Source organism: Sesamum indicum, linkage group LG7, assembly GCF_026168435.1.
Source record: "Sesamum indicum cultivar Baizhima isolate 11 linkage group LG7, ASM2616843v1, whole genome shotgun sequence".
Lineage (NCBI taxonomy): Eukaryota > Viridiplantae > Streptophyta > Magnoliopsida > Lamiales > Pedaliaceae > Sesamum > Sesamum indicum.
Genome location: NC_142663.1, coordinates 7,460,810 through 7,484,845, shown reverse-complemented (window position 1 = coordinate 7,484,845; position 24,036 = coordinate 7,460,810). Strand labels below are relative to the sequence as shown.

Below are 24,036 nucleotides of genomic sequence, written 5' to 3'. Positions count from 1 at the left end.
ACTTGTTCTGTCTTTAGCCGGAAGAAATTCCCTATCATCGTCTTTGCAGATGGAACAAAAATATCACATGAATGATGGTGCCAAAATTGATGAGGATTTTTCCTTTAGAATGTTTCAACTAAAATGTGTAGATGTCTGTTGTCGTTTCGTTGGTAGCTCTAGTTCAGGCTCAAATGCTGAGAGGTGGAATGTATTGATCATTTGCATATCAGCAGAACTGGGAAGTTCTGTATATTTCAAATATTCTCTTATATGATTTCTGAAAGTGGTTGAGCAATATAAATTTATGCACATCATGAACCTAATTCATCATTATTTCTTGTCATTCCTATTTCATGATATTGCGGCATCATTATGGATAACATTAAAATGTCGACAAGGAATAGAAGAATGGAGTGATATTTGGAATAGAAGAATGGAGTGATATTTCTTGGATTTCGTCCGATTTTTCCCGAGGATGGCGTCCTCTCAGGGGATTCTGGCTATTAAAAATGAGGTTGCAAGTGCAAATGATGCATGGCGTGTATCAACTTACAAAAAGCTTAAAGAACTTGCACCATTGAGCTTAAAGGTTTTCTTAACATCTGTAAGACGTCCTTCCTCCGCAAACGATTACTGTGTGGGTGACTTGCGTTGATGCCTGTACAGATACAAGAAGGAAGGTTTCAAACTCTCGAGCAGTGCCTTGTACATGAGTACAGAATGTCCGAACAAGCAATCTACGGGTAGATAATCGGTGACTTCTGTGAGGTGATAAACAACAAAACAAATCCTTCATTAACTAACAGAGAGTTTCTCCAACTGGCTGACATTCCTCACATCACTCATGTATTTCATCTTCATGCTCCTAAAATGTGTATACCAGCACTTCTTTGTATAACAATAAAAATAAAGTTTATGCGGATTATCCCTTGATTTAAAAATCTTTACAATTTCTTTCTTTACACAAAAATAAATGGGATAATTACACTCCTCTCCCTCAGAATTTGATGTATTACTTGTAGATTCTTTATAGTTTGAAAAATTACATCTAGTACCCCTAAAGTTTGCTTCCGTCTAATAAATAGATTATTCTATTAGTAAAAATTCACTAAATTTGTTAATATTAATAAATAAATAAATAAAAAATTTCGATTGACTTATTATTGGTAAAATAAGTTATTTTACGACTGAACCATCTTTGTAATAGTGAAGATACATCCTCACATGCATTAACGTGTGAAGACGTATGAGGGTAATTTGATCATAAAATGATTTGTTTAACCAGTAATACATTTGATGTAAACAAAACGTTCCATATGGGTTGCAAACAAGAAACTTGAATGGCTTATAAGCTCCAAGACCTCCTCTCTGAGGTGCTTTTTTAAGACAAAATAGTCACCGATCAAGTCGCAAGTCACATCAAAATGAATAATAATATCAACAAATTCAGTGAATTTTGACTAATAGACAGACTTATTTGTTATATAGAAACGAACCTTAGGGCTGCCAGATGTAATTTTCGAAATCACATGAGGTTTACGTGTAATTACATGAAACTCAATTGAGGAAAGCGTAATTATCCCAAAATAAATTTGATTTTTTTTTTATTTGATGATTGCTCTATTGATGCAGCTATTGACTTTGAAAGAAATGATAGGAGGAGGATGCAAATAAAAGGTCAAACATCCGTTCCATAAGAACTGAATTTCAGAGGCCTGCAGCCAGTTGACTTAAAAAGTCTCGTGTAGTAACTATGAAGAATGTTGTTTTGGTGACCGGCGCTTCCGGTTACTTAGGCGGCAGGCTTTGCCACGCGCTTCTCAGCCAAGGCTACTGCGTTAGGGCCTTCGTCCGCAAAACCAGCGACCTCTCCTCGTTGCCTCCGCCCACAGATGGCGGCGCGAATGATGGAGCTCTCCACCTTGCCTACGGTGATGTCATGGATTATCCATCGCTCCTCGAAGCTTTCTCCGGTTGCCACGTCGTCTTCCATGCCGCTGCGCTTGTCGAGCCTTGGCTTCCTGACCCTTCGAGATTCTCTTCAGTGAGCTTCGCTCCACATTGATTTTTTATTTTTAGTGAAAACCAGATTTGAATTGGACAAGAATGCCTTGGATTTGGGTTTATTGAGTGAAATTTGGTTAGGTTAATGTTGGAGGATTGAAGAATGTTTTGAAGGCGTATAAGGAGACGAAGACAATCGAGAAGATCATCTATACGTCGTCGTTTTTTGCTCTTGGATTTACTGATGGGCACGTCGGGGATGAGATTCAAGTACTGGCAATTTATTACTATGCATTTCAAGTTAAAATGATATTTAATAGAATATATAAATATATATATATATATATATATATTAATATATCTTCTTGGTTTTCCTGTGAATTGTTCTGTTGTGTGATCTTTTGTTAGATGCATTCCGCTAAGTTTTTCTGTACTGAGTATGAGAAATCGAAGGCTATAGCGGATAAGATCGCATTGGAAGCTGCAGCTGAAGGGGTGCCTATAGTGCCCGTTTATCCTGGAGTTATATATGGTCCAGGCAAAGTCACAACTGGAAATATAGTTGCACATATGGTAAATTGCATTTGCTTTTGGTCTAGTGGAGCTTGATTTTGGAGTTCTTGGTCAATGTAGATTGAGTTAGTCCCTTTAAATGGTTCTGATAATATATTTGTTCTTCATGCATAAGTTAAATTGAAGCAAATAGTAATGCTTAGTTAAGAATAAAATGTCATAATATTAAGCTGAAATTCCAGTGTTTACAAGAGTAGTACTGATTTATTCCATATTGAATATGTTCTTAGAGTATGATGTATTTTGTCTTAACTTCTTCTGGTGGTTTATCTTGGTTTCTATTTGTTTTTGCACTTGCATTGTGCTATATCTTTGTTCTGATGTTAATGTCACGAAATCTCTTGCTCAGAGAGATTGCGAGAGGGACTGGATGTTTGTCCCTAATAAGCATTTTCACATGTAATTGATCGTCTTTTCAACTTGAACCAAGCTTTAATATTGTGTCAGCTGGTGGAACGCTTTAATGGCCGGTTGCCAGGTTACGTGGGCCAAGAAAAAGGCTTTTCCTTTTGCCATGTCGATGATGTGGTGCAGGGTCACATGGCAGCAATGACCAAAGGCCGGCTGGGTGAAAGATATCTTCTTACAGGAGAAAATGCATCCTTCAAAGATGTTTTCGATATGGCAGCAATGATCACTCAAACAGCAAAGCCTCGATTTCGCATCCCACTTTTTCTTATTGAAGCATATGGATGGATATGTGTTCTTTTCTCCAGAATAACAGGAAAGCTTCCGCTAATCAGCCCACCGGTATGGAACTATTCAGTCTTTTTCTTGTTTTCTTTGATGATTCTGTTGAATGTAATCATTATTGCATGTATTATCTGGATCTAGAAAGTCTGGATTTCTTCATCTATTATCACATCTAATTCTAGCATATCATGAATCTCCATGTTTTTTGGGCTAAGATTTGTTGGTATCTCAAGATTATGCTAGAATCCATGAAATGCTTATAATGTCCACGCCCAACTCCATGTTTGGTCTCTCTGTTTTGGTTCTGCTTCATTTCAATTACTGTTTTCTGGTGTCCCAAATAAGTTTCTACCGTGACACTGTCTATTTCTGCTCTATGTCTAACAGATGGTTCACGTCCTCCGGCATCAGTGGGCTTACACTTGTGAGAAGGCGAAGACGGAGCTGGATTACAACCCTAGAAATCTGAGAGAAGGTCTGGCGGAGATGCTTCCCTGGTTAAAGAGTTTGGGCTTGATTAGATATTAGCTAACAACATTCTTGTGCACATAACTGATATAAAGTTGTTACCTCAACCGTACCTCTACTTGTGACCGACGCGCTTATCGTCATGTATCGACATATGAGAAACGAGAATGTTCACTTTGCATATATGAAATAAAGGATATATGGGTTATGTTTCCCCCCAACTTGAAGAAATTGTGGATATCGTGCATATTCCTGATTGATTCTGGATCAACAGCCACAAGAGACGAATTTGATCTTGTGAAATAGCCGGACAAATAAGATCAAATTTTCTATTTTAAATTCTGTTGCATCTCTTATTCCATCTGAACTCATCAATGGTGTTTACTTTACCCCGACTCAAACAAACGATGAATTTTAAAATTATATCCAGACTACAAAGAATTTGTGTAATTACACTAACTTTACAAACGATGAATTTTAAAATTATATCCAGACTACAAAGAATTTGTGTAATTACACTAACTTTACGATGAATTTTAAAATTATATCCAGACTACAAAGAATTTGTGTAATTACACTAACTTTAGGGAAAGAAAGTGTAATTATTCCAAAATTTAATGTTAAAAATTCCACCGTGCAAGCAAGAATCTATATTTATTACCGAGCACCCAGAAATGGGATTCCAACGGTCATTTCTGCCACCAACAATTTAAGGTACAAAGTGGCGAACTCAGCTCATCACTGTCTTTTCATCTCTCTTTGGCCCTTTTTCTTCCAAAACGTTCAAATCAAAAGCAATTTGAAACACAGTGAAGAAGAGGAAAATGGTGATGTCAAAGGTGAAATATGAAGCTCTACGGCAGCAAAGATTGGAGGAGAACAAGAAAAGAATGGAGGAACTCCATCTCCCTCTTCTCTCTCAAGCCCTCAAGAACGCCTCCTCTCCCAAATCCTCTCCGGTTCTCACTCTTTCCCTTTCCCTTTCCCTCTCTCTCCATCTCCACTCTTTGTTTATAATCTATATAATATATCTCTCTTAATGAATTTAAAGATGAAGAAGACGAAACCCCGCATTGCAAGAACTGAGCTTGTCCCTGTCAGAAGGTCAGAGCGATTTTCAAACAAATCAGCTCCTCAGTACAAGGAGGTATTTTGTTATACACATTATTGTTGTTGTTCTTTTCTACATTTGCTTTGTTCTTGGTTTAAATCCAAGAAATCCCACTATTCTGAAGTTCTTGATAATCTCTTGAAAACTCTCACAGGTTACGTTTTATGAGCGTGTGCAGCTGCCTAGAAGGTTGAATCCTAACTGTTGCATTTCCATTAATGTTAAACCAATTCTTCTGTTTGATTTTCTTGTAAATCTGATTTTTGGAATTGTAGATTGACGAATAGGACGAGGGATTTGTCGAACCGGGTATACGCATCAGATGAAGCAAGGGAATGTGCTATAAAGAAAGCAGAGGAGTTGGAAGCAACTCTGGGCTCTGATTCTCCTACCTTTGTGAAATCAATGCTTCCCTCCCATATCAGTGGAGGCTTTTGGCTGGTGAGCATCAGCATCTTAACTATACTTGTCCTTCAAATTTGCTTCAATGTTTAAGAATTTCTGAAGCAGATCAGCATATAAAAATTGAAAAGTTGGAAATTGGGAATACTGTGAATGAGACTCTGCATATTGACATGAGTAATTCTTGAGAGTATTGGGGGGTAGGACTCTGATGTACTTGAAACTTAGTTTTTCCCTGATTCAATGGAGACTGATGGGATTTTAAATACATCATATGCTATCTTTATCCAGCTTAGAACTTAAGAGCAAACCAAGAACAGCTATAGTTATCCATTACGACTTGAAAATGCAGGGTCTCTCGTCTGATTTTTGCAAGAGGAAACTTCCAAGGAACGACGGAGTAATGTTGTTGGTAGATGAACAAGAAGAAGAGTGGCCGGTGATCTACCTGGCTCGAAAAACGGGACTTAGTGGTGGATGGAAAAAGTTCTCTGTTGATCACGACTTAGCGGATGGTGATGCACTCGTTTTCCAGTTAATACGACCAACAGTTTTCAAAGTATGGTTTGTCTTTCTAGCTTCATGTTGATGATCATTCATTTATGTTCTTGCAACTTGTGTACTAGCAAGAATTGCCTCTTGGCTGAAGAATTCTGTGCCTTCAGCACTCAATTCTCGTTCTTTTTCGTATGGTTTGAGTCAGGTGTTTATTACAAGGGTGGATGGTTATGAGAAGACTGCCGATAAGAAAACAGACAAGGTTGAAGGAACTGAATTCTGAAGGCGGTGAGTTTTCTTGTATTGCCGTTTTGGGAGTTTTCTGGTTGATTAATATGCTAGACAGTATAAGAAGACAAACGTTAGCTCTTCTGCTTTCATCGAGGAACTTCAACGCGATCGCTGAAAGACGTACCTTTTTCAGTGATGAAGTATTACAGCAACCAGCAACTCAATTGCACTCTGCAGATATTGAAGGTAGCCTTCCTGGAGACTAGGAAGAAGTTGAACTAATTGATGCTGGGTGAAAAGTCGCATTCCGGTGTCACGCTTTTGTCTGTGTTTATTACGTAGATTGCTGACATGTATTTGACTCATTTATTCCTCTTGGCATTGGGCCAGTCATCACTGGATCAGTTAGTTGGTTAGGCAGCCGTTGTATTAGTTCACTTTGTATATATACTGTTAATCTCTCTTCACTCTCAGTTTTTGTAACAGAATTTACAGAGAAATTGAGTTTTCATCCATGGATTTCATTCATCTTGTTTGCTGGTTCTTTACTTTATGCAAATTTCACATGGTATCAAAGCCTTCATCATGAAGGTTTTTGCATACTGAGGTCGTTATACTGGCATTCACATCACTAATACTGAGATATGGCGGATTCATCCACGAATCCGATTAACAGAGCAGCTCGAACGGGAAGCCTTGTACATACTCTTTGGAAAACTCGAGCCTTGTGCTCTCCTCTTCTCCATTGGATGGTAAGAATTTCTTATCTTGGACTTGTTCGATTTACATGGCGCTTGGCACCAAAATGAAGCTCGGATTTATTGACGCAACGTTCTCCAAACCTGTTGTCGATTCTGCAATTTTTTAGCAATGGCGACTTGTAGACTTGATGGTAACATCGTGGATTTGGAATTCAATTTCCAAAGATATCATTGAATCGTTTATGTATGTGACTTCTTCTCACGAACAATGAAATGTGGCTCCTCATTCCTATAGACCAAGTAAAATTTATTGACATGGTCTACAAAAATATATCAGTAGAAAATCCAAATCTTTTGTAGCAGTTTTATATTCTACTTTTCATAATAAATTGAAGGGATAATTACATTTTTTTTCTCTAATATTTGGTGTAATTACACGTAAATTTTTTGTGGTTTGAGAAATTAAATCTAGCATCCCTGAGGTTTGCTTTCATCTAATAAATATGTTTTTTTTTTCAATTTTTTTGGTTAATATTAGCAAATTAAGTAAATTTTGACTAACGTAGGAACTTGTTTGTTAGATGGAAGCAAACTTTAGAAATGTTAAATGTAATTTCTCAAATCATATAAAGTTTACGTGCAATTATACCAAAACTCTGAAAAGTGTAATTATCCCTAATTTGAAATATGTGCAGAAAAACAAATAAGATTAGATAAATAGGTAAATATCCCACAGTACATTTATTACCGAACACCAAGAAATGGGATTCCAACGGTCATTTTTGCCACCAACAATTTAAAAAATCAAAAGGGTCCTCTTCCAGTAATGAATACAGCTCCTTGTCTTTTCATTTCTCTTTGGCCTTTTTCTTCCAAAACGTTCAAATCAAAAGCAATTTGAAACACAGTGAAGAAGAGGAAAATGGTGATGTCAAAGGTGAAGTATGAAGCTCTACGGCAGCAAAGAATGGAGGAGAACAAGAAAAGAATGGAAGAACTCCATCTCCCTCTTCTCTCTCAAGCCCTCAAGAACGCCTCCTCTCCCAAATCCTCTCCGGTTCTCTCTCCTTCCCTTTCCCTCTCTCTCTCTCCATCTCCACTCTTTTTTTACAATCTATATAATATACTATATCTCTTAATGAATTTAAAGATGAAGAAGACGAAACCCCGCATTGCAAGAACTGTGCTTGTCCCTGTCAGAAGATCAGAGCGATTTTCAAACAAATCAGCTCCTCAGTACAAGGAGGTAGCTTTCTGATACTATTGTGTAATTCTTGCTTTGTTTTTTAATTTAAATCCAAGAAAGCCCACTATTCTGGAGTTCTTGTTGATCCCTTTAAACTCTCACAGGTTACATTTTATGAGCGTGTGCAGCTGCCAAGAAGGTTGAATCCTAACATGGGTTGGATAAATTATGTTCTTGAAAATGCTATGAGACTACTGTGTTTTTCTAAGTGATGCATTTCCATTCTTGATAAAGCAATTCTTTTTTTCCCTAATATTGTAAATATGATTTGCGCTATCGTAGAGTAACGAATAGGACGAGGGATTTGTCAAACCGGGTATACGCATCAGATGAATCAAGAGAATGTGCTATAAAGAAAGCAGAGGCATTGGAATCAACTCTGGGCTCTGATTACCCTACCTTTGTGAAATCAATGCTTCCCTCCCATGTCAGTGGATGCTTTTGGCTGGTGAGCATCAGCATCTTAACCTTCAAATTGTTTCTATTTTATTAGAATTTCTGCAGCAGGACAGAATGTGGAACTTGGGAATGCTGTAAATGAGACTGTGTATTGATATGAGTGATTCTTGATAGTTTTCGGCTTATGATTCTTGTACTTAAAAATTTGTTGTTCTATGATTTAGTGGGAGACTAATGGGATTTTCAGTGCATCATGCTATCTTTATCCATCTTAGAACTTAAGATTAAACCAAGAACAGCTACAGTTATCCATTAAGACTTGAAAATGCAGGGTCTCTCATCTGATTTCTGCAAGAGGAAACTTCCAAGAAACGATGGAGTGATGTTGTTGGTAGATGAACAAGGAGAAGAGTGGCCGGTGATCTACCTAGCTCGAAAAACGGGACTTAGTGGTGGATGGAAAAAGTTCTCTGTTGATCACGACTTAGCTGATGGTGATGCACTCGTCTTCCAGTTAATCCGATCAACAGTTTTCAAGGTTCGAACTGTGTTGATCATTGATTTATGTTCTTGTAACTCATGTGCTAGCAAGAATTGCCTCTCGGCTGAAGAATTTTGTGCCTTGACCACTCATTTTCTTGCTGTCTTTAAGTCAGGTGTTTATTATAAGGGTCGATAATTCTGGGAAGACTGCCAATGAGAAAACGGACAACATACAAAGAACTGAACCGTGAAGGTGGTGAGTATATCTTTGCCTTTCTTTTGAACTACTAACATTTCCATAACTCACATTATATTGCTTTGTTGAGAGGTTTCCTTGTTAATTGATAAGCTGCACATCATAAAAAGTCGAACATTAGCTTCTGATTTTGGTTCGTTGTAAGGCGTATCTTTATCGTTATCGATCTATCTACTCAAATCTTGTGAAGGGGGAATAGTGTTGTCTACTAGAGGGAAGTTTGTTGGAAAATTGAAAGACTGTGTCGTGGAAAAACCACTGCCTTGAAAGCGAAATTTCGGTACTACCGTGAAAAATTGATAGTATAAACCGATCGCTCCCCAAGGTTAACACAGCTATTACTTTCTTACACGCGCACTCATGGAAGAAAGTTTGAAACAACGAACAAAATTAACACTCAGAAGTGAAATAAGAGGAAAGAGGTAGAAGATAAGAGACTCTCGATTTTTTGGTGTGTCTAAAATGCATAGAGGTTGAGGCTATTTATAGATGTGCCGCTCAGTTGCTTGAGAAAGTTAGACTCTCTACCAACCACAAAAATTGCCAACGGATATGTTTGTTAAAATATGGATAATATTTGACTAAGAGATTTAGTCATTTCCAACAAAGTTAACACTTGCTCTTTGTTCATTTACTTTGACAGGTGATAATTTTTGGGGTATATTAGTTGGAGGAACATTTTGGGGCCGCGAATGCAAAATTCAAAACTTGTGGTGGTGTTTTGTAATTAGACTAGAAATAGTGATTTATATGTAATTAAGCCAAGATATCGGCATTAGGTCAATTTGATTCAAACATTTAATGTGGAACATGTACGACGTATGTAATGAATGTTGCTCTCAAAGTATTAGCATTCATAACATATTAAGATCTTTTCTTCAGTCTTATCGAGAGCATGATAAATATTATATGAAACGTCATATTACAATTCAAACCTTCACTAGCGATGCCACAAATGCCCTCAAAATATCGTTTAATATCTAAAACGGCCTAAGATCCACATCATACTTATTCTGTCGTACCAACAGAAACTGATTTTAGCTTATACATCATACTTTAATAATAGACAACAATTGCATAATTCTATCATAACTATAAATATATGCCCTCGATTATTTCTTACATGCTCACTTATCTCTCTTAAAATTTTGCTGGCTAAAGTATTAAAGGGCTATGATCGAACCACAATAACCAGAATCCACATATATACATATTTAAGCCCATAAATTATTTGTTGTGGGGGTTGTTTGGTTGGTTGGTTAATCCAAATTCCTGGGTGAATGCTGTCTGAAAGTAAGTAGATACTGATAGGACAAGCAGGGCAGGTTGTTGATAGGAATGTGCGGAGTGTGGTAGGTGGACCCGGAAAGCCCCTTCTCCCCTAAAACAATAAGACCACAACATGTTTTTTTGAGCAAACACACAACAATACCATTTACACCATTGCTAAGTTTGTTCACTTGGTTTGAAACAAATACAAATCATCCACTATACATGATGTCATAAAATTAAGTGCGTCTCTCTCTTAAATTTGATATAATTATAAATATTTTTTCATTATTTAAAAAATTACAAATACCTGTGATATTTGATAAAATTATATAATTTTTAAATAAAGGCTAGAAATTATTAACTTTGTCTTTGCAGTATTATTTTCTTTTCTTAAAAAAAAATTGAAAAATTGCAAGAATATCGGACGAGATGGATGGAGAGATTTAATAAATTGTAAAAATAAAATATTTAATTAGTCCATAAAAAAATTTCAAAAAATTCTAAAAATAAGTAAAATTGAATTTATAGTCTACAAGGGTATTTTGATCAGTTTGCTATAAAAATTGATGAAAATTTGACGGGGACTGACAGATTGGGCTAGTTTATAGACGCCCATTAAAATTAAGGGGTATTTATAGTTTTTCAAATAATAAAAGAATTCGTAATTATGCCAAAACTTAAAAAATTATTGTAATTTACTCTAAAATTAATTTTCCTGAATTTTTTAAAAGACATACATAACTTGTTCCGGATTGAGTCGAATATCTCGTACGAATAATTTTTTCAAGATTTATTTTATTTATTTTAGTTGGAGTTTCTTGAAAAAATAGTTTTATGATTTTTTTTTCTTTAATACTTATTTGATTAGACTGTCTCTAGAAGAAACGTTGTATTATTTTTTACTTCAAGTCTCTCTTTTTAATTGCATCTATACACGGTTATTTTCTTTACTAGAATAAGTGTAACTGACTTATATTAGTCCATAAAATTTGTAATTTACAATTTGGGTAAAACACACTCGCTGTGTTTGGTCTCATTTTTAATTTGTTTTGGTGTTACGGTAGAGACAGAGAGAGAAAAATAAAGATAAATAAGTATATGTTAGAGATAATGTGTATGTTTGGATTTATTTTTGGAAATAATATAAAATAAGTATGGTATGTTTGATGTTGTTTAGTGGGAGATAAAAACTACTGTTCATTGTTAAATCATGTCTCTTTTATATATATTTATATATATGTATGAGTATGTATATAATTTTTTTAGTTGTAGGGCCTATAATTAGTGTAGGCTTTTTTTTGACCAAAAACAAATGATGCACTGTTTCGAAATATCTCAGAACACCACCAAAACTTCCAAAATAAATCAAGGCAAACATTTACAATGTTTTAAAAATGAAACCAAACACTATGACTTTGTCCCCCGAACTATTCTTAATGTAATATTTACTTCAAACTAACAAATGTAACACTTACCCCTGTAGTTAAATTTTTGGACAATATTGCCCTTATATTGTATATATAGTTCAAATAATTTCTCTTTTTTAATAATTTTTTACTTTAATTTTAATTAATTTTTTAGTTAAAAAATATCTTTTAAATATAACTAAGTAATATGTAATTAGTGAAGTAAATAGTTTGAATTTTATTATATTTTACAAACTCAAGTTAAGTAATGAATGAGTACAAAAAATACACAAAAAATTTCATAAAAAGATTTTATTAATTTGGTGTTAAAATTAAGTTATGAATTATTTATTCTTTTAGATAAAACTGATACTTAAATGGATTTTTTAATATATTTTCTTTAAGAAATATGATAAACTATTTATGTTTTATTCATTTTTTTAAAAAAATATTTAACTTTTGGTTAAGCAATATATATTTGTCAATTTCTTTTAAAAATCATATATGAATTTTTTGTGTATTTATTATGTATATTAACTTATACTCCACTTTTAATTTATATTTTTTTCTTATTGAAAAATAATTAATAAATAATTTGGTGAAAAGTTAATGTGCAAATATTAAAAAATATATTGAGAACATTATAATTATTCAAAATATGAGGGGCATTTTTGTTCAACCGTGGGGGTAAGCGTTGCATTTGTTAATTTAGAAGGGGTAAATATTACATCATGAATAATTCAAGGGGGCAAAATGTATTTTACCTTCACAATTTTACTAAAAATGTGTAGTGATTTGAAGGGAGGGAAAAGTATTTTAATTAATGTTGGTGGTTGACCAAATGAGTTGTAAATAAAAGGGTCAAAGTGCAATTTTATGATAAATTAGTTTAAAAAATTAAAAATTTTAATCACTACTACAAAAGATAATCTAAAATAATGAAAATAGTTTATAGGCAAAATTAAAATTTTAATTTCATAGATAGGGGTTCAACACTTTTAGTCAAGTATTTTATAAAATTTTTAAAACACTTTTAGCATTGGAAGAGCTCGACACATTTAATCTCATATCTAAGTTTTCGTCAAGAAATAGACGACGACAACACTTGTAATGCACTTATTTGTTAATTTGGTTGCTCACACACATATTGCATGTTTGCCTTACTGTCTATTTTTTTATGAAATATTGGACATAGGACCAAATATTTCAAATTTTCTCAATTTTGAGATTATTTTAAATATTTTGTAAAGCATAGAACTAAATATGTTGATTTTTTTTTTAACTTTTGGGCCATTTTAAAGAATTTCGTAAAATAGAGAACTAAAAATGATATATACTTTTCTTAAAATTTTTAAATTAATGTAAAAAAAATTATGTGATGAATTCGAGAAAAAATTAATAAATATTAGGTCGTACGAAATTTAATTTGTTTTTGCATAATTATGTAAGGTTCCCCATAAAATGAAGGGAGTATCCTCCCATGAAACTACTCATAAACTTTTTATAGTTTGAGAAATCACATTCAGCATAATGTTTTGACATTTTCGTATACATTAGTCATAATTTGATTATATTAACAAAAAAGTTCATATTTATTACTAATCAGTGGCGACTCAAATAAATATTTTTCAAACCCGACTATCCTTTTACATCTACACATACTAATGAATATAAAAATGCACGTTTTCACCCTTATAAGAGTGGTTTCGTCAGAAAATATTTTTTAAACCTATAATAAATTTGTAAGTCAATTGAGTGTAATATCAATAGATTTTGTAAATCTATTTATTGAATGAAAATAAATATCAAACACATTAAATATAATTTTTTAAATTATATTAAATTTAGGATAGCAAATCATAATTATAATTATCCCTAAAACAGATGATCCAGAGAGAAAAAGGCGGTCAGGTGATGGGATATTTGTCAAAATCAGACATCATAATTAGTTTTACTGTCCTAATTATTTCAATCTACGCGGAGTTCTTGTCTTATAATTTGACACCTAAGACCCAATCTCTGCCCTTACGCGCCTCCTGCTGTCTGGCATTTCTAATTTTTTAAATAATTACATTTCCTACCCTAAAATTTTGTGTAATTATATTTGAATTATTTATGATTTCAAAAATTATATTTAGTAATCCTAACATGTCTAATAAATAGATTAATTCATTAATAAAAATAAACAAAATATTTTAATACTAGCAACAAAGTTGAACAAAAATCCAAATTTCACCCGATTGACTTATTATTGATTTATTACAGATAAATATGCACTTCCTCATATGTATTTATGTGAGAATGTATAAAGGTAATTTAATCAAAAAGTATTTATTTAATTTGCAATAAGTCAGTTTTGAGTAAATATGAAATTTTGTTCATTTTTTTGTTAATATCAATAAATTCGATAAGTTTTTGAATAACGAATGGATCTATTCGTTGGACGAAAATAAACTCCAGAGATACTAAATGTAAATTTTTAAATCATTGAGGGTCTGTGTATAATTACACCTAAACTTCAAGAGAGAACAATGTAATTATCTCTGTATTTTTTAGTATCTATCTTCTATACTATATATTAAAAAAGAACGTCCTTTTGACGTCTCCCTTTTTCGATCTGCTTTTTCTTTCCATCCACTAACTTTCGTGTTTCCCACACAATCTATAAGTGATAAAAATTATTTTTAAATAGTTATTTATTTTTAATTAGATTATGTTTTCTCTTTCTCCTCTTCCAAATACTCTCTTTCAAATTTTTTTTATTATTATAATCATTTTTCCGACAACAAAAAATTTAAGTAAATGATATTTAATTATTTATATTTTTAAATTTTATGTGCACATGCATTAAATATGTCATATGCACCTAGTTATTATTAGAGATAATTACACTCTCCGTCTCTAATTACACATAAACTCTCTGTGGTTCGAAAAATTACATCTATTTTAAAGTTCGCTTTCGTTTAACAAATAGGTCCCCCAATATAGTCTAGAATTTACTGAATTTAATAAAAAATTAAACAAAAATTAATATGTACCATCGATTGACTTATTACTGATTGATTACAGGTAAAATAATTTTTTTCTAACTAAATTACTCTTATAAAAATAAAAATGTACCTCATCATATGTATTGATATGTGAAGATGTATAAGAGTAGTTTGATCATAAAAAAATTATTTGATCTGCAATAAATTAATTATAAGTCAATTGGGGATAAATATAAGTTTTTATTCGATTTTTTTTATTAATATCAATAAATTTTGACTAATGAAAAGATCTATTTATTAAACAAAAACTAATTTAAGAGGTATTAGAGTAATTTTTTAAATGACGAAATTTTTTTGTATAATTATATCAAATTTCAGATAAGAAAATTATAATTATCCCTATTTATTATGTGAAGGCTCGAAAGTGGTAATAATTTTGATAAAGATGGTAATTTGATGAGTGAGATCACGCGTTAGATGTGCGGTTGGAAGTGTGAAATGGGGAGTTGAAAGAGCAGTGTAAATGACGCTGTGGATGTCGGGAAGCGCTGGAGGTCTAACTCCAACTGGAGTCAAAGTCAAACCATTTGGTTGGACACATAGGAAAAATGGTACGCCCCACCCCCACCCCACCCCAATTTCATATATATATATATATATATATAAATAATTATAAATATGAAATATTTTGTTTTTTTATTGAAGTGATAATTACATTAATTTTTTAAATATATCAGTTAGTATTTTAATATAACATTCAAATCACGTATAACAATTATTTCAGTATATAAATTAGTACTTTAATATTATCAAGAACATTGAAATTATATATAATAATTAAACTAACAACCTCACATAAAATGAAATATAAATGTCAAAATATCTGATGAATTCGGATCAATAATTTCAAACTTGTTTACGAATCTAAATCTTAACAAGGCCCAAACCTTATTGATTATGATATTATATTGTTAAATTCTCTAAAAATTACATGTCTCTCGTACTGTACGATGATTAATTTCATATTAATAATTCTAATACGTTGATTGACATGAACGTCTTCTTTACGGCCTCTCCACTGTCTGAACTATGTCTTGTAGGTGTGTTTCCAATACGAACTCGATCAAGGACATTGGGTTAGAATTGCAACGACGTGACCATAGACTAGAGATTGACCGCGATAAATATTTAAATTTAAATGATCTACAATCAAAAATTAATTTCAAATCCCTAATAATAAATCCTTTCGATTTATTTGGATATATATTTACGTTTACAAAAAAAATCAAAATTTTCCATTTTCATTTTAAACTATATATTATGTGATGAATTTTCATTTTTATTCTGATATTTACTATTAAAATATAATTTAGCACTTGTCCAAAGCACTTGACTCTTTCTTGCATTTGTATAAAGAGCAGCCAACACGTTGATATAAATATGAGTAAAACTTGCATGCAAGATCTTCATTGGCTATTGGCCGACTATAGTCGGCTTAATTTATAAATACTATTACATGGGGTCCACCAGTAAAAATTTCGATTTTTGTGGTGGGAATAATTTATAAATTAAGTCATAGTAAAAGTCGAGAGTGTTTAAAAAATAAAATTAAAACTAAAAAAAATGAAGTTGGACGTTTGGAAAAAATTGCTTAATATTTACAATTTTATCAATAAGATGTAGAAAGTTGGTAAGGAGTTGCTTATAATTTTTTATTAAAATTAATTTAATTTAAAAGTAGAATATGTAAAATAAAACACTTTTTTCAACTTATTTTCAGTAATAAACTGATAAGCGTTTGAAAAAATATATCACTTTTTTTCTATAGTTAATTATCATAAAAATTATGGAGAATACTTATTTTATAACAACTGCTTCCCATTAACTATTAATCGATGTTTTCGTATACGAGGCCAAAAAATTAATCATAGCAAATATTTTGTCTACAGGTAAAACTATGGAAAAATAATATTCATTTATTATGATTTTTACACTCTGATATTTATAATGTACAAAATATCCATGATTTTTATATTTATTACATACTGTAACACATTAAGGTATTTAAACCGATTAAGTACATCAAGAAACTCGAGAAAAATATCGAAACCTAACAAATTACCATAAATACACAACACGATGCATGACCATAAATACACGACACATGTAGAAACTACTATTGAAGTAAAAAAAATATCGACGTACGTAGAACTCAAATCCGAAAAGATTTTTTTGTTTTTTTTCAAATATTGCAATACAAAGAATAATTTTATCCAGAAACCTTCATAATACTAACTTGTTCTTCCCAAAAAAAAAATGTATATTAATTTAAACATTGAGATATTTAAACCTATTAATTTAGAAAATTGGTCGAAAAAATCATATGCCCATCATGTGGTTGTTTTCCTTTCATTATGAAAAGACAGCGGCCGCATTATGGTATTTTTCATTAATTTCCTAATAAAAATGGATAGAATAACTAAAATTGAGTTATGAAATTATTTTTGAAAATTTTATAAACAATAAAACTAAAAAGTTACTAAAAAATACAATTTGTGGGCTCCATTTATTTACGTTCGTGCAGCACACGAAGGGGTGGGGGAGTGTAAAAAGAAGAGCACTTTTCACAGCTCAGATTCCAGCTATCTTTCAATGCCGAACAAAAGCATTTTCGGACATGAAAAAACTAACACACACATACAACAACAAAAGTCCACACACGTTAACAATTTTTCATTATTATACTTAAAATAATACCTTTGTAGAATGCTTACTCCCACAAAAAAAGCAGAATACAAGAAAAATTGCCGGACAACTTCTTCAATTACGCCCCCCAGCATTAACGTTCTCTCTCTCTCTCTCTCTCCCTCCAACATAGAGGAAAAACGCACAAAAATTGATTTTTCTCGCAGGGTTGGAGCCGAGCGACGCTGGGATCTGCGTTCTTGATGACTGTGACCCGACAGCAGTTCTCACGATTGTTTACTATTTTGTGGGTTCATTTTTCTTTTTGTTTCTCGTTGTTTTGCCGGGTGTTTGCTAATACTTGGAGAGGACCCTTCCTCTGTTTTGACGTTTTAAGACTATGTTTTTATCCACATTGTGCTGAAAGTGGACATCTTTCGTTAATCTTGGAAGTTAATGATTTTATGTGTTGATGGATGTTGGGTTTCCCGAATTTTGTTGTAATTCAATAGGATCTTGACGGTCGGTTCAGTTTTTTCGATTGCATTAGAATATGAAGAGTTTTTTTTTTTTTTTTTTTTCTTTCCTTTTGTTGTGATCATCGGAATTGTTGGTTTTTTCTTGGTTTTGATGGGTTGTAGATTTATGTTGTCTGATTTTTCGTCCCTCGTTTCATGTAATTCTGAATAGGGTTTCTTTGGATTTGCATTGATTGAACGAAGTGGAACAAACAGTAACAAGAGCAAGGGAGATTCGCTTTGTGGAAAGACTTCATTTTTTCGAATCTTGTCGAAAGAAAAAGGAACAAAAGGAGAATCTGTTGTTAATTTGTGTTCTTGGGATATAAGTGGGGGAGAGAAATGTTGTCCAAGATTGGTGACCATCAGACGGTCCCATTGTCCGTGTTGTTAAAGAGGGAATTGGCCAATGAGAAGATCGAGAGGCCCGAGATTTCACACGGGCAAGCCAGTCAGAGCAAGAAAGGCGAGGACTTTACATTCATCAAGACTGAATGTCAACGAGTCTTGGGCGATGGAGTCACGACATATTCTGTCTTTGCGGTATAGAAATATGACACTCCTTTATTTGTTATCTATTTAATACATCAATGTCATTATCCGGTTTCTTAGTTGTGTGCTTTGAGCATTTGATGTTGATTTAGAACGACCGAATCGGTCTTTTAATTATAACTATTCCACATAGTGGTTGTTGATGTATTGCTGTTAAAGTTGCCGATACTTGTTATAATGGACAAATTAGAATACAGATGCTGTGCCCAAAGAAAGAAATGAAACAGGCAAAATAAGAAATGACTGTTCAATGATGTAGGAAATGTATATCAGCTTTCTTGGTGGCGTGTACAAGCCTTCCCTTTTTAATCATTTAGTGGCTAGAATAGACATGTAACTTGTCGGACGCGATGACTTTTCAATCAAGTTCATGCGTTGAAGTTGAAGAAACAGTACATTTTGTGTTGTAATTGTGATTAGCGCGCATGATGTTCCCTTGTCTTGATTGATAGTAACTTTGGGAATCAAACAGCTGATAGCTCTAAGTATGCCAGTAGTGCCTATGGATGGATGTATGTTGTTCTTTCCTGTTTTAATGATGGCCACTTAAATGTGTTCTTTGATCTATCACGATAAGTGGTAATTTTGTCGTCTTGGTAAAGGGATTCAAAATCTTACTTTGCCTTCAAATTGCTTTGCTTTGCTTTCTTCTTACAGATTTTATTTTTTCCAAAATTCTTCTTTTCAGTTATTTGATGGTCACAATGGATCTGCAGCTGCCATATATGCCAAGGAGAATCTCTTGAACAATGTATTGAGTGCTATTCCACCAGATCTTAACAGTGACGAATGGATCGCGGCATTGCCCAGGGCTTTGGTTGCAGGATTTGTCAAAACAGATAAAGATTTCCAACAAAGAGGTATTACGATTTTGAAGCCAGTCATTCTCTAGGCCTTGCATTTAGTTGGAGGATTGATTGTATGTAGAATATGATTGCCTTTGAGCCCGCAGCATCAAGGAACTTTTTTTTAGATATGCACTGCCAAACTTTGAAACTGTGAATGAATAATACATGTAGAATTCCACCACATCTGGAAAGTTTTATATAAATTTGAACCGTTTATCTTGAACACATGAAAAGTCAAGCTGGATGCAGAAGCAGATTGATCATCAATTTGGAAAAGGATCATGACATTAGCATCCGAGAAAGAAAAAGTTTTTGCAAGAACGCCTAAAGTATACGTTCATTGAATCCATATTGATGGGAGCTTGTCAAATGCCAATCTCGGACTACTTCCCATATGATAAAATTTGACATTTTAGTAACTCTACATCTTTAAAGATTTCTTTGTGGTATTCCCATGTTTAATTCTAAAATATAGTTCTTTAAGTTTTCTTCTGATCTTATACATCAGAAATCTTTTGATGACCGTCTAACTTTTTTATGCGCACATTGGGATGAAATAATGAATTAAAACAAATCATTTTTTACCTTTTAGGCCCAGTTTATACATTTTCAGCCAAAATCATTTCAGATGTTGTAGATCGGGATATCAGTTGAAGAAATGGACATCTTTGGTTTTTGCCTTTCTACTTTAGTGATGAGAGCATGATACAATTAACTTCTAGACTTAAAATACTTCTAGTCTTAATCCTGAATTTTTACTAGCTAGAGCTAAGAGTTAACATTTTCCTTTTGTGTGTCAAATTTCAATCTTTATCCTCCGAAATTTCTGTAATACTTCTTGCCATCAGAGTCCTTTTGCTGTTAATTAGGTCGCAATTTACTTCGGTTGAGGTAGCATTTTAAATTACCTAATTCTTTCGTGTTGTTTATTTTTGGTCTGATGTCTCAGCACAAACATCCGGAACAACAGTTACCTTCGTAATAATAGAGGGATGGGTCTTGACTGTAGCATCAGTTGGTGATTCTCGTGGTGTGCTTGAATCTGCTGAAGGGACAATATATTATCTGTCAGCAGACCATAGACTTGACGTCAGTGAAGAGGAGTAAGTAATTTGTTGTTCTCGCCTTATTTACAGTATGGATGGTTCTTTTGCAATAAAATTTCAGATCTCCGATTTTTGATGGAACAGAAGGGAAAGAATAACTGCAAGCGGTGGTGAGGTAGGTCGGCTTAATACTGGAGGCGGCACAGAGGTATACTCCTCATAGAAAGTCAATTTACACCCGGTTTCTGATTAATAGATTGGAAAAAAGTATTGGACTGCGGAAACTATTCTACTCATGCGCATGCATGGTATCGCATGAACGATACATTTTCTCTTAGTCAACTGTTGTCTATCTTTGAAATCTTTTAGACTGCATTTGGATTGAGGGATTTGGAAAAAGAATTTCAAATAATTTTGTAGCAAAAGAATTTGAAATCCATTAACATTGAATAAAACATAGTTCAAAATTAGAGGTGAAGGATGCGAAATTCTTAAAATTTAAAATTATGCAAACAAATCTTTGGATTTGTTATTAGTTATCTAAAATCTATAATTTCAAATCCATCAATCCAAATATAATCTTTACATAATTTACTTATTTCAAAATTAAGAACTCCTATTTTCTGCCAGTGCAAAATTTAATTTGAAAATGCCCCGGTCCTAATCTTTCAATTAACTTTTCTCTTTTGTGTACATCTTGTAATCTTCCTAATGTCGCTGGTTCTTTGTAGATTGGTCCGTTGAGATGTTGGCCTGGTGGTCTGTGTCTTTCACGATCCATTGGCGATCTTGATGTTGGAGAGTTCATAGTTCCTGTACCTTATGTAAAGCAAGTAAAGGTTTGTTTCCGATCATGAAATTCTGCTTCCGAAATCAAATTCAGAAACTTTTGAACTATAATGTGATGGGAAGAATTTAAATGAAGGCATGTTTGGAAGTGCTTCTTCTTTTATGGAAATAATAATTTGTACAGAAAAGTGGAAATTTGTAGCAGAACTAAACGATAAAGTAGAAAAAAGCTAAATAGGACCTAAAGCTACTGCCTTTTAGAGTTTCAGAACTTGAAACTTTTTCTCCAAACTCACAGAAGTAGCTTCTTTGAAGCCAAATTAAGAAGTGTTTTTTCTTTTCAAATAGTTGCAAATACTTCCTAAAACGAGGATTGCTTGACGTAAGAAAATAAATATACGATGGACATTTCATGATTCTTCGATACCTTCTTATTCAATGTCAAACAGGAAAAGTTACTTTCGTTCATTTCATCCTTTAAGTTACGTTTTGCATGAGAATTAAGCAGTTGTTGAGCAAAGTCCAAAAATAGTTATGCTAAACTATTTCATGTGTGACACCTGCAGCTATCATCAACCGGCGGTAGGCTTATAATCTCAAGCGACGGTGTTTGGGATGCATTATCCGCAGAAGCAGCTTTCGAGTGTTGTAGAGGGATGCCGGCAGATGCTGCAGCTGCACAAATCGTTAGAGTCAGTCTTTCTACAATCTGATATCTCATTTGGTCTCAATGTTTAGTCGGTTATCTGATTTCGCCCCTTGTCATTGCAGGAAGCAGTACAGGGGAAAGGGCTTCGAGACGATACAACCTGTATAGTCGTCGATATACAACCTCCGGAGAAGCCTGATCCTCCAAAACCACATGTGAAAAAGCACGGCAAGAAAGTCTTTAAGAATATGTTTCGCAAAAAAACTTCAGAGTCGTCTTCTCAGTCCGGCAAGGAAGAATACTTCGAACCAGACGTTGTCGAGGAGCTTTTCGAGGAAGGATCAGCTTCACTTTCAGAAAGGTCTAAATCTTGTCTAAATACTGCGAAAGTGTTCCTTTTTCTCCAGAACACTGAACTAGTGAACTGAGATTTCGTTGGGTTCTTTTGTTTACTGTGTTATAGGTTGGACTCAAAGTACCCCGTCTGCAATATTTTCAAGCTGTTCATATGTGCGATTTGCCAAGTTGAAATAAAACCTGGAGAAGGCATTTCAATACATGCGGGAACGAATGATCCAAGAAAATCGCGGCCGTGGGACGGTCCTTTCCTTTGCTTGAGCTGCCAAGAGAAGAAAGAGGCCATGGAAGGAAAAAGACTTTCTGGAGGTAACATGCTTATTCCATTACCGTACACCATCTTAAATTGTTAAAAGTCTTACAACCGTATTTATTGCTGGTTTCCATCTTTGATTAGCTGGCAGATATAGTAGTGGAAGTGAATAGTCATACTTCTCGTGAGCTAATTTCGACCCTCAAGTCCTTGAACCGATCTCAACTGAGACGACCATTATTGTCTGAAAGATAAAAAGAATTCCCTTCCGTCGTCACAAGATGCGACGAAGCTGGTTAACCCTTTTGTCAATATCTAAGACACAATGAAATATTTTTGCTTCTGCTGTGTTTGGACTTGACAACAAAGATATTGAAACAATTCTGTGAAGTGAGTTGGAAACGCTTGACGACGATGGATGAAATCATGGGAATGCCTTCCTCCGAGTAAGTCTCTCCCTTATGTACGTACTATCACCGAAGAACAGATCAAAGATTTTAACTTATTTGCTCCTTCCCCGAGTAACGTTTACTTGTATACTCCCCCTCATGTAGCTAGCAACAATCGAAAGCTACCCTCGCTGTAATATTGCCTCATAGAATGTTGGACTAGGCGATCTTAGGATTTCTTTTTCTTTTTTGGACAACATCATTTTTTTCATTTTATCGTTACTTGTGTAACTGAGAAGGAAGATAAGCATTCAGAATAGAGAATCAGTGCATATCTTTGTCGAGTTGTTGTGTTGTGCTTTTCCTATCATTTTCTCTTTTGGCAATAGCCACTAGAAATCTGGTGTATTGTCTAAAGACAGAAAGAGTCTTAGGAAGACAAGCCAGCAAGCAACGTGAAATAAGACAAGAAGCTTTGCAGTCTCTCTTATCTTAAGATTCATGCAAATTGCTGTTTTTGAGTGGAGGAGATGAGTCTGTCCCGACCTCAAATAATGCCTCTATGATTGAGATGTTCACCTCTTTTTGACCAAACACAGCTTTCTATGACAACATGGTAATGGGACCATTCTTCTCTTGTACCAAACTATCATATGTTTGAGCTGTACTTGGACATGAGATACACAAACGAAACGAGTCGAGTCGAGCTGAGTAATTGAATATTCATGTCTGGTTTGAAATTCTTGTCGAATAGTTTGATACTTTTAATGATACTTTATCATCATTAACATTTTTTAACTGTGATGAATGGGAGGAAGGAAGGAAGGAAGGGTGAGGAATGAGTGTTTGTGAATTGAGACATCAATAATGAATGTGGTCTTTTCCTCGACATCCAACGAATCATTTGCATTTATATGCTCTCATTTATTGTTACAAAAATCCCAATGCTCTCTCTCTCTCTCTCTCTCTCTACATTGACTTCCTTCCCTCTCTCCATCTTCACGGGATCCCCAGTACTAATCATTTTCATATGTCAAATCCCAAATAATACTAATTAATAATAATCCCAACTTCCTTTATATTTCTCATACCTAATTTTTACATCCAAATCTTCTTAAATTATTATTGTTATTTGTGCCAAGAATTATTAATAAATCACCGTCACATTTTGAAATATACCCTACATATATATTGCATCTTGGTCCCTCTTAACTACATAAATTACACATTGCGAC

At 33.7% G+C, this 24,036-nt stretch overlaps 4 protein-coding genes across 11 annotated transcripts; all 4 read left to right on the top strand.

Annotated features, from left to right (window-relative positions):
- Window positions 1–1,640: 1,640 nt before the first annotated feature.
- FLDH (NAD(P)-binding Rossmann-fold superfamily protein) lies at window positions 1,641–3,951 on the top strand. Of its 2 annotated transcripts, XM_011085563.3 has the most exons (5): window positions 1,645–2,026; window positions 2,128–2,256; window positions 2,395–2,559; window positions 3,007–3,309; window positions 3,640–3,951. In XM_011085563.3, exons 1-5 carry the CDS (start codon window positions 1,736–1,738, stop codon window positions 3,778–3,780), a joined length of 1,029 nt encoding a protein of 342 aa, XP_011083865.1. In that variant the 5' UTR covers window positions 1,645–1,735; the 3' UTR covers window positions 3,781–3,951. The 2 variants fall into 2 exon arrangements, with proteins under 2 accessions (XP_011083866.1, XP_011083865.1); XM_011085564.3 differs by lacking the exon at window positions 2,395–2,559 and having other exon boundaries at window positions 1,641–2,026.
- A 455-nt stretch (window positions 3,952–4,406) lies between these two features.
- On the top strand, window positions 4,407–6,490 carry LOC105166260 (B3 domain-containing protein At5g42700). Of its 2 annotated transcripts, XM_011085562.3 has the most exons (7): window positions 4,407–4,679; window positions 4,772–4,867; window positions 4,986–5,020; window positions 5,107–5,272; window positions 5,586–5,792; window positions 5,937–6,019; window positions 6,156–6,490. In XM_011085562.3, exons 1-6 carry the CDS (start codon window positions 4,545–4,547, stop codon window positions 6,012–6,014), a joined length of 717 nt encoding a protein of 238 aa, XP_011083864.1. In that variant the 5' UTR covers window positions 4,407–4,544; the 3' UTR covers window positions 6,015–6,019; window positions 6,156–6,490. The 2 variants fall into 2 exon arrangements, with proteins under 2 accessions (XP_011083864.1, XP_011083863.1); XM_011085561.3 differs by having other exon boundaries at window positions 5,937–6,490.
- Window positions 6,491–7,486: 996 nt separating this feature from the next.
- Window positions 7,487–9,932, top strand: LOC105166259 (B3 domain-containing protein At5g42700). 4 transcript variants are annotated; one of them, XR_016066451.1, is made up of 7 exons: window positions 7,487–7,720; window positions 7,814–7,909; window positions 8,014–8,048; window positions 8,192–8,357; window positions 8,640–8,846; window positions 8,961–9,044; window positions 9,691–9,932. XR_016066451.1 is itself a non-coding variant. In XM_088882812.1 (7 exons), exons 1-6 carry the CDS (start codon window positions 7,586–7,588, stop codon window positions 9,040–9,042), a joined length of 717 nt encoding a protein of 238 aa, XP_088738938.1. In that variant the 5' UTR covers window positions 7,488–7,585; the 3' UTR covers window positions 9,043–9,044; window positions 9,691–9,932. The 4 variants fall into 4 exon arrangements, 2 of the variants coding, with proteins under 2 accessions (XP_088738938.1, XP_011083860.1); XR_002287469.2 differs by having other exon boundaries at window positions 8,961–9,047; XM_088882812.1 differs by having other exon boundaries at window positions 7,488–7,720; window positions 8,965–9,044.
- Window positions 9,933–17,476: 7,544 nt separating this feature from the next.
- LOC105166257 (putative protein phosphatase 2C 12) lies at window positions 17,477–23,284 on the top strand. Of its 3 annotated transcripts, XM_011085554.3 has the most exons (10): window positions 17,478–17,707; window positions 18,091–18,461; window positions 19,159–19,330; window positions 20,268–20,421; window positions 20,509–20,572; window positions 21,096–21,203; window positions 21,720–21,845; window positions 21,925–22,163; window positions 22,266–22,468; window positions 22,557–23,284. In XM_011085554.3, exons 2-10 carry the CDS (start codon window positions 18,261–18,263, stop codon window positions 22,583–22,585), a joined length of 1,296 nt encoding a protein of 431 aa, XP_011083856.1. In that variant the 5' UTR covers window positions 17,478–17,707; window positions 18,091–18,260; the 3' UTR covers window positions 22,586–23,284. The 3 variants fall into 3 exon arrangements, with proteins under 3 accessions (XP_020551227.1, XP_011083856.1, XP_088738996.1); XM_020695568.2 differs by having other exon boundaries at window positions 17,477–17,707; window positions 22,266–23,284; XM_088882870.1 differs by lacking the exon at window positions 17,478–17,707 and having other exon boundaries at window positions 18,264–18,461; window positions 19,187–19,330; window positions 22,266–23,284.
- Window positions 23,285–24,036: the final 752 nt, after the last annotated feature.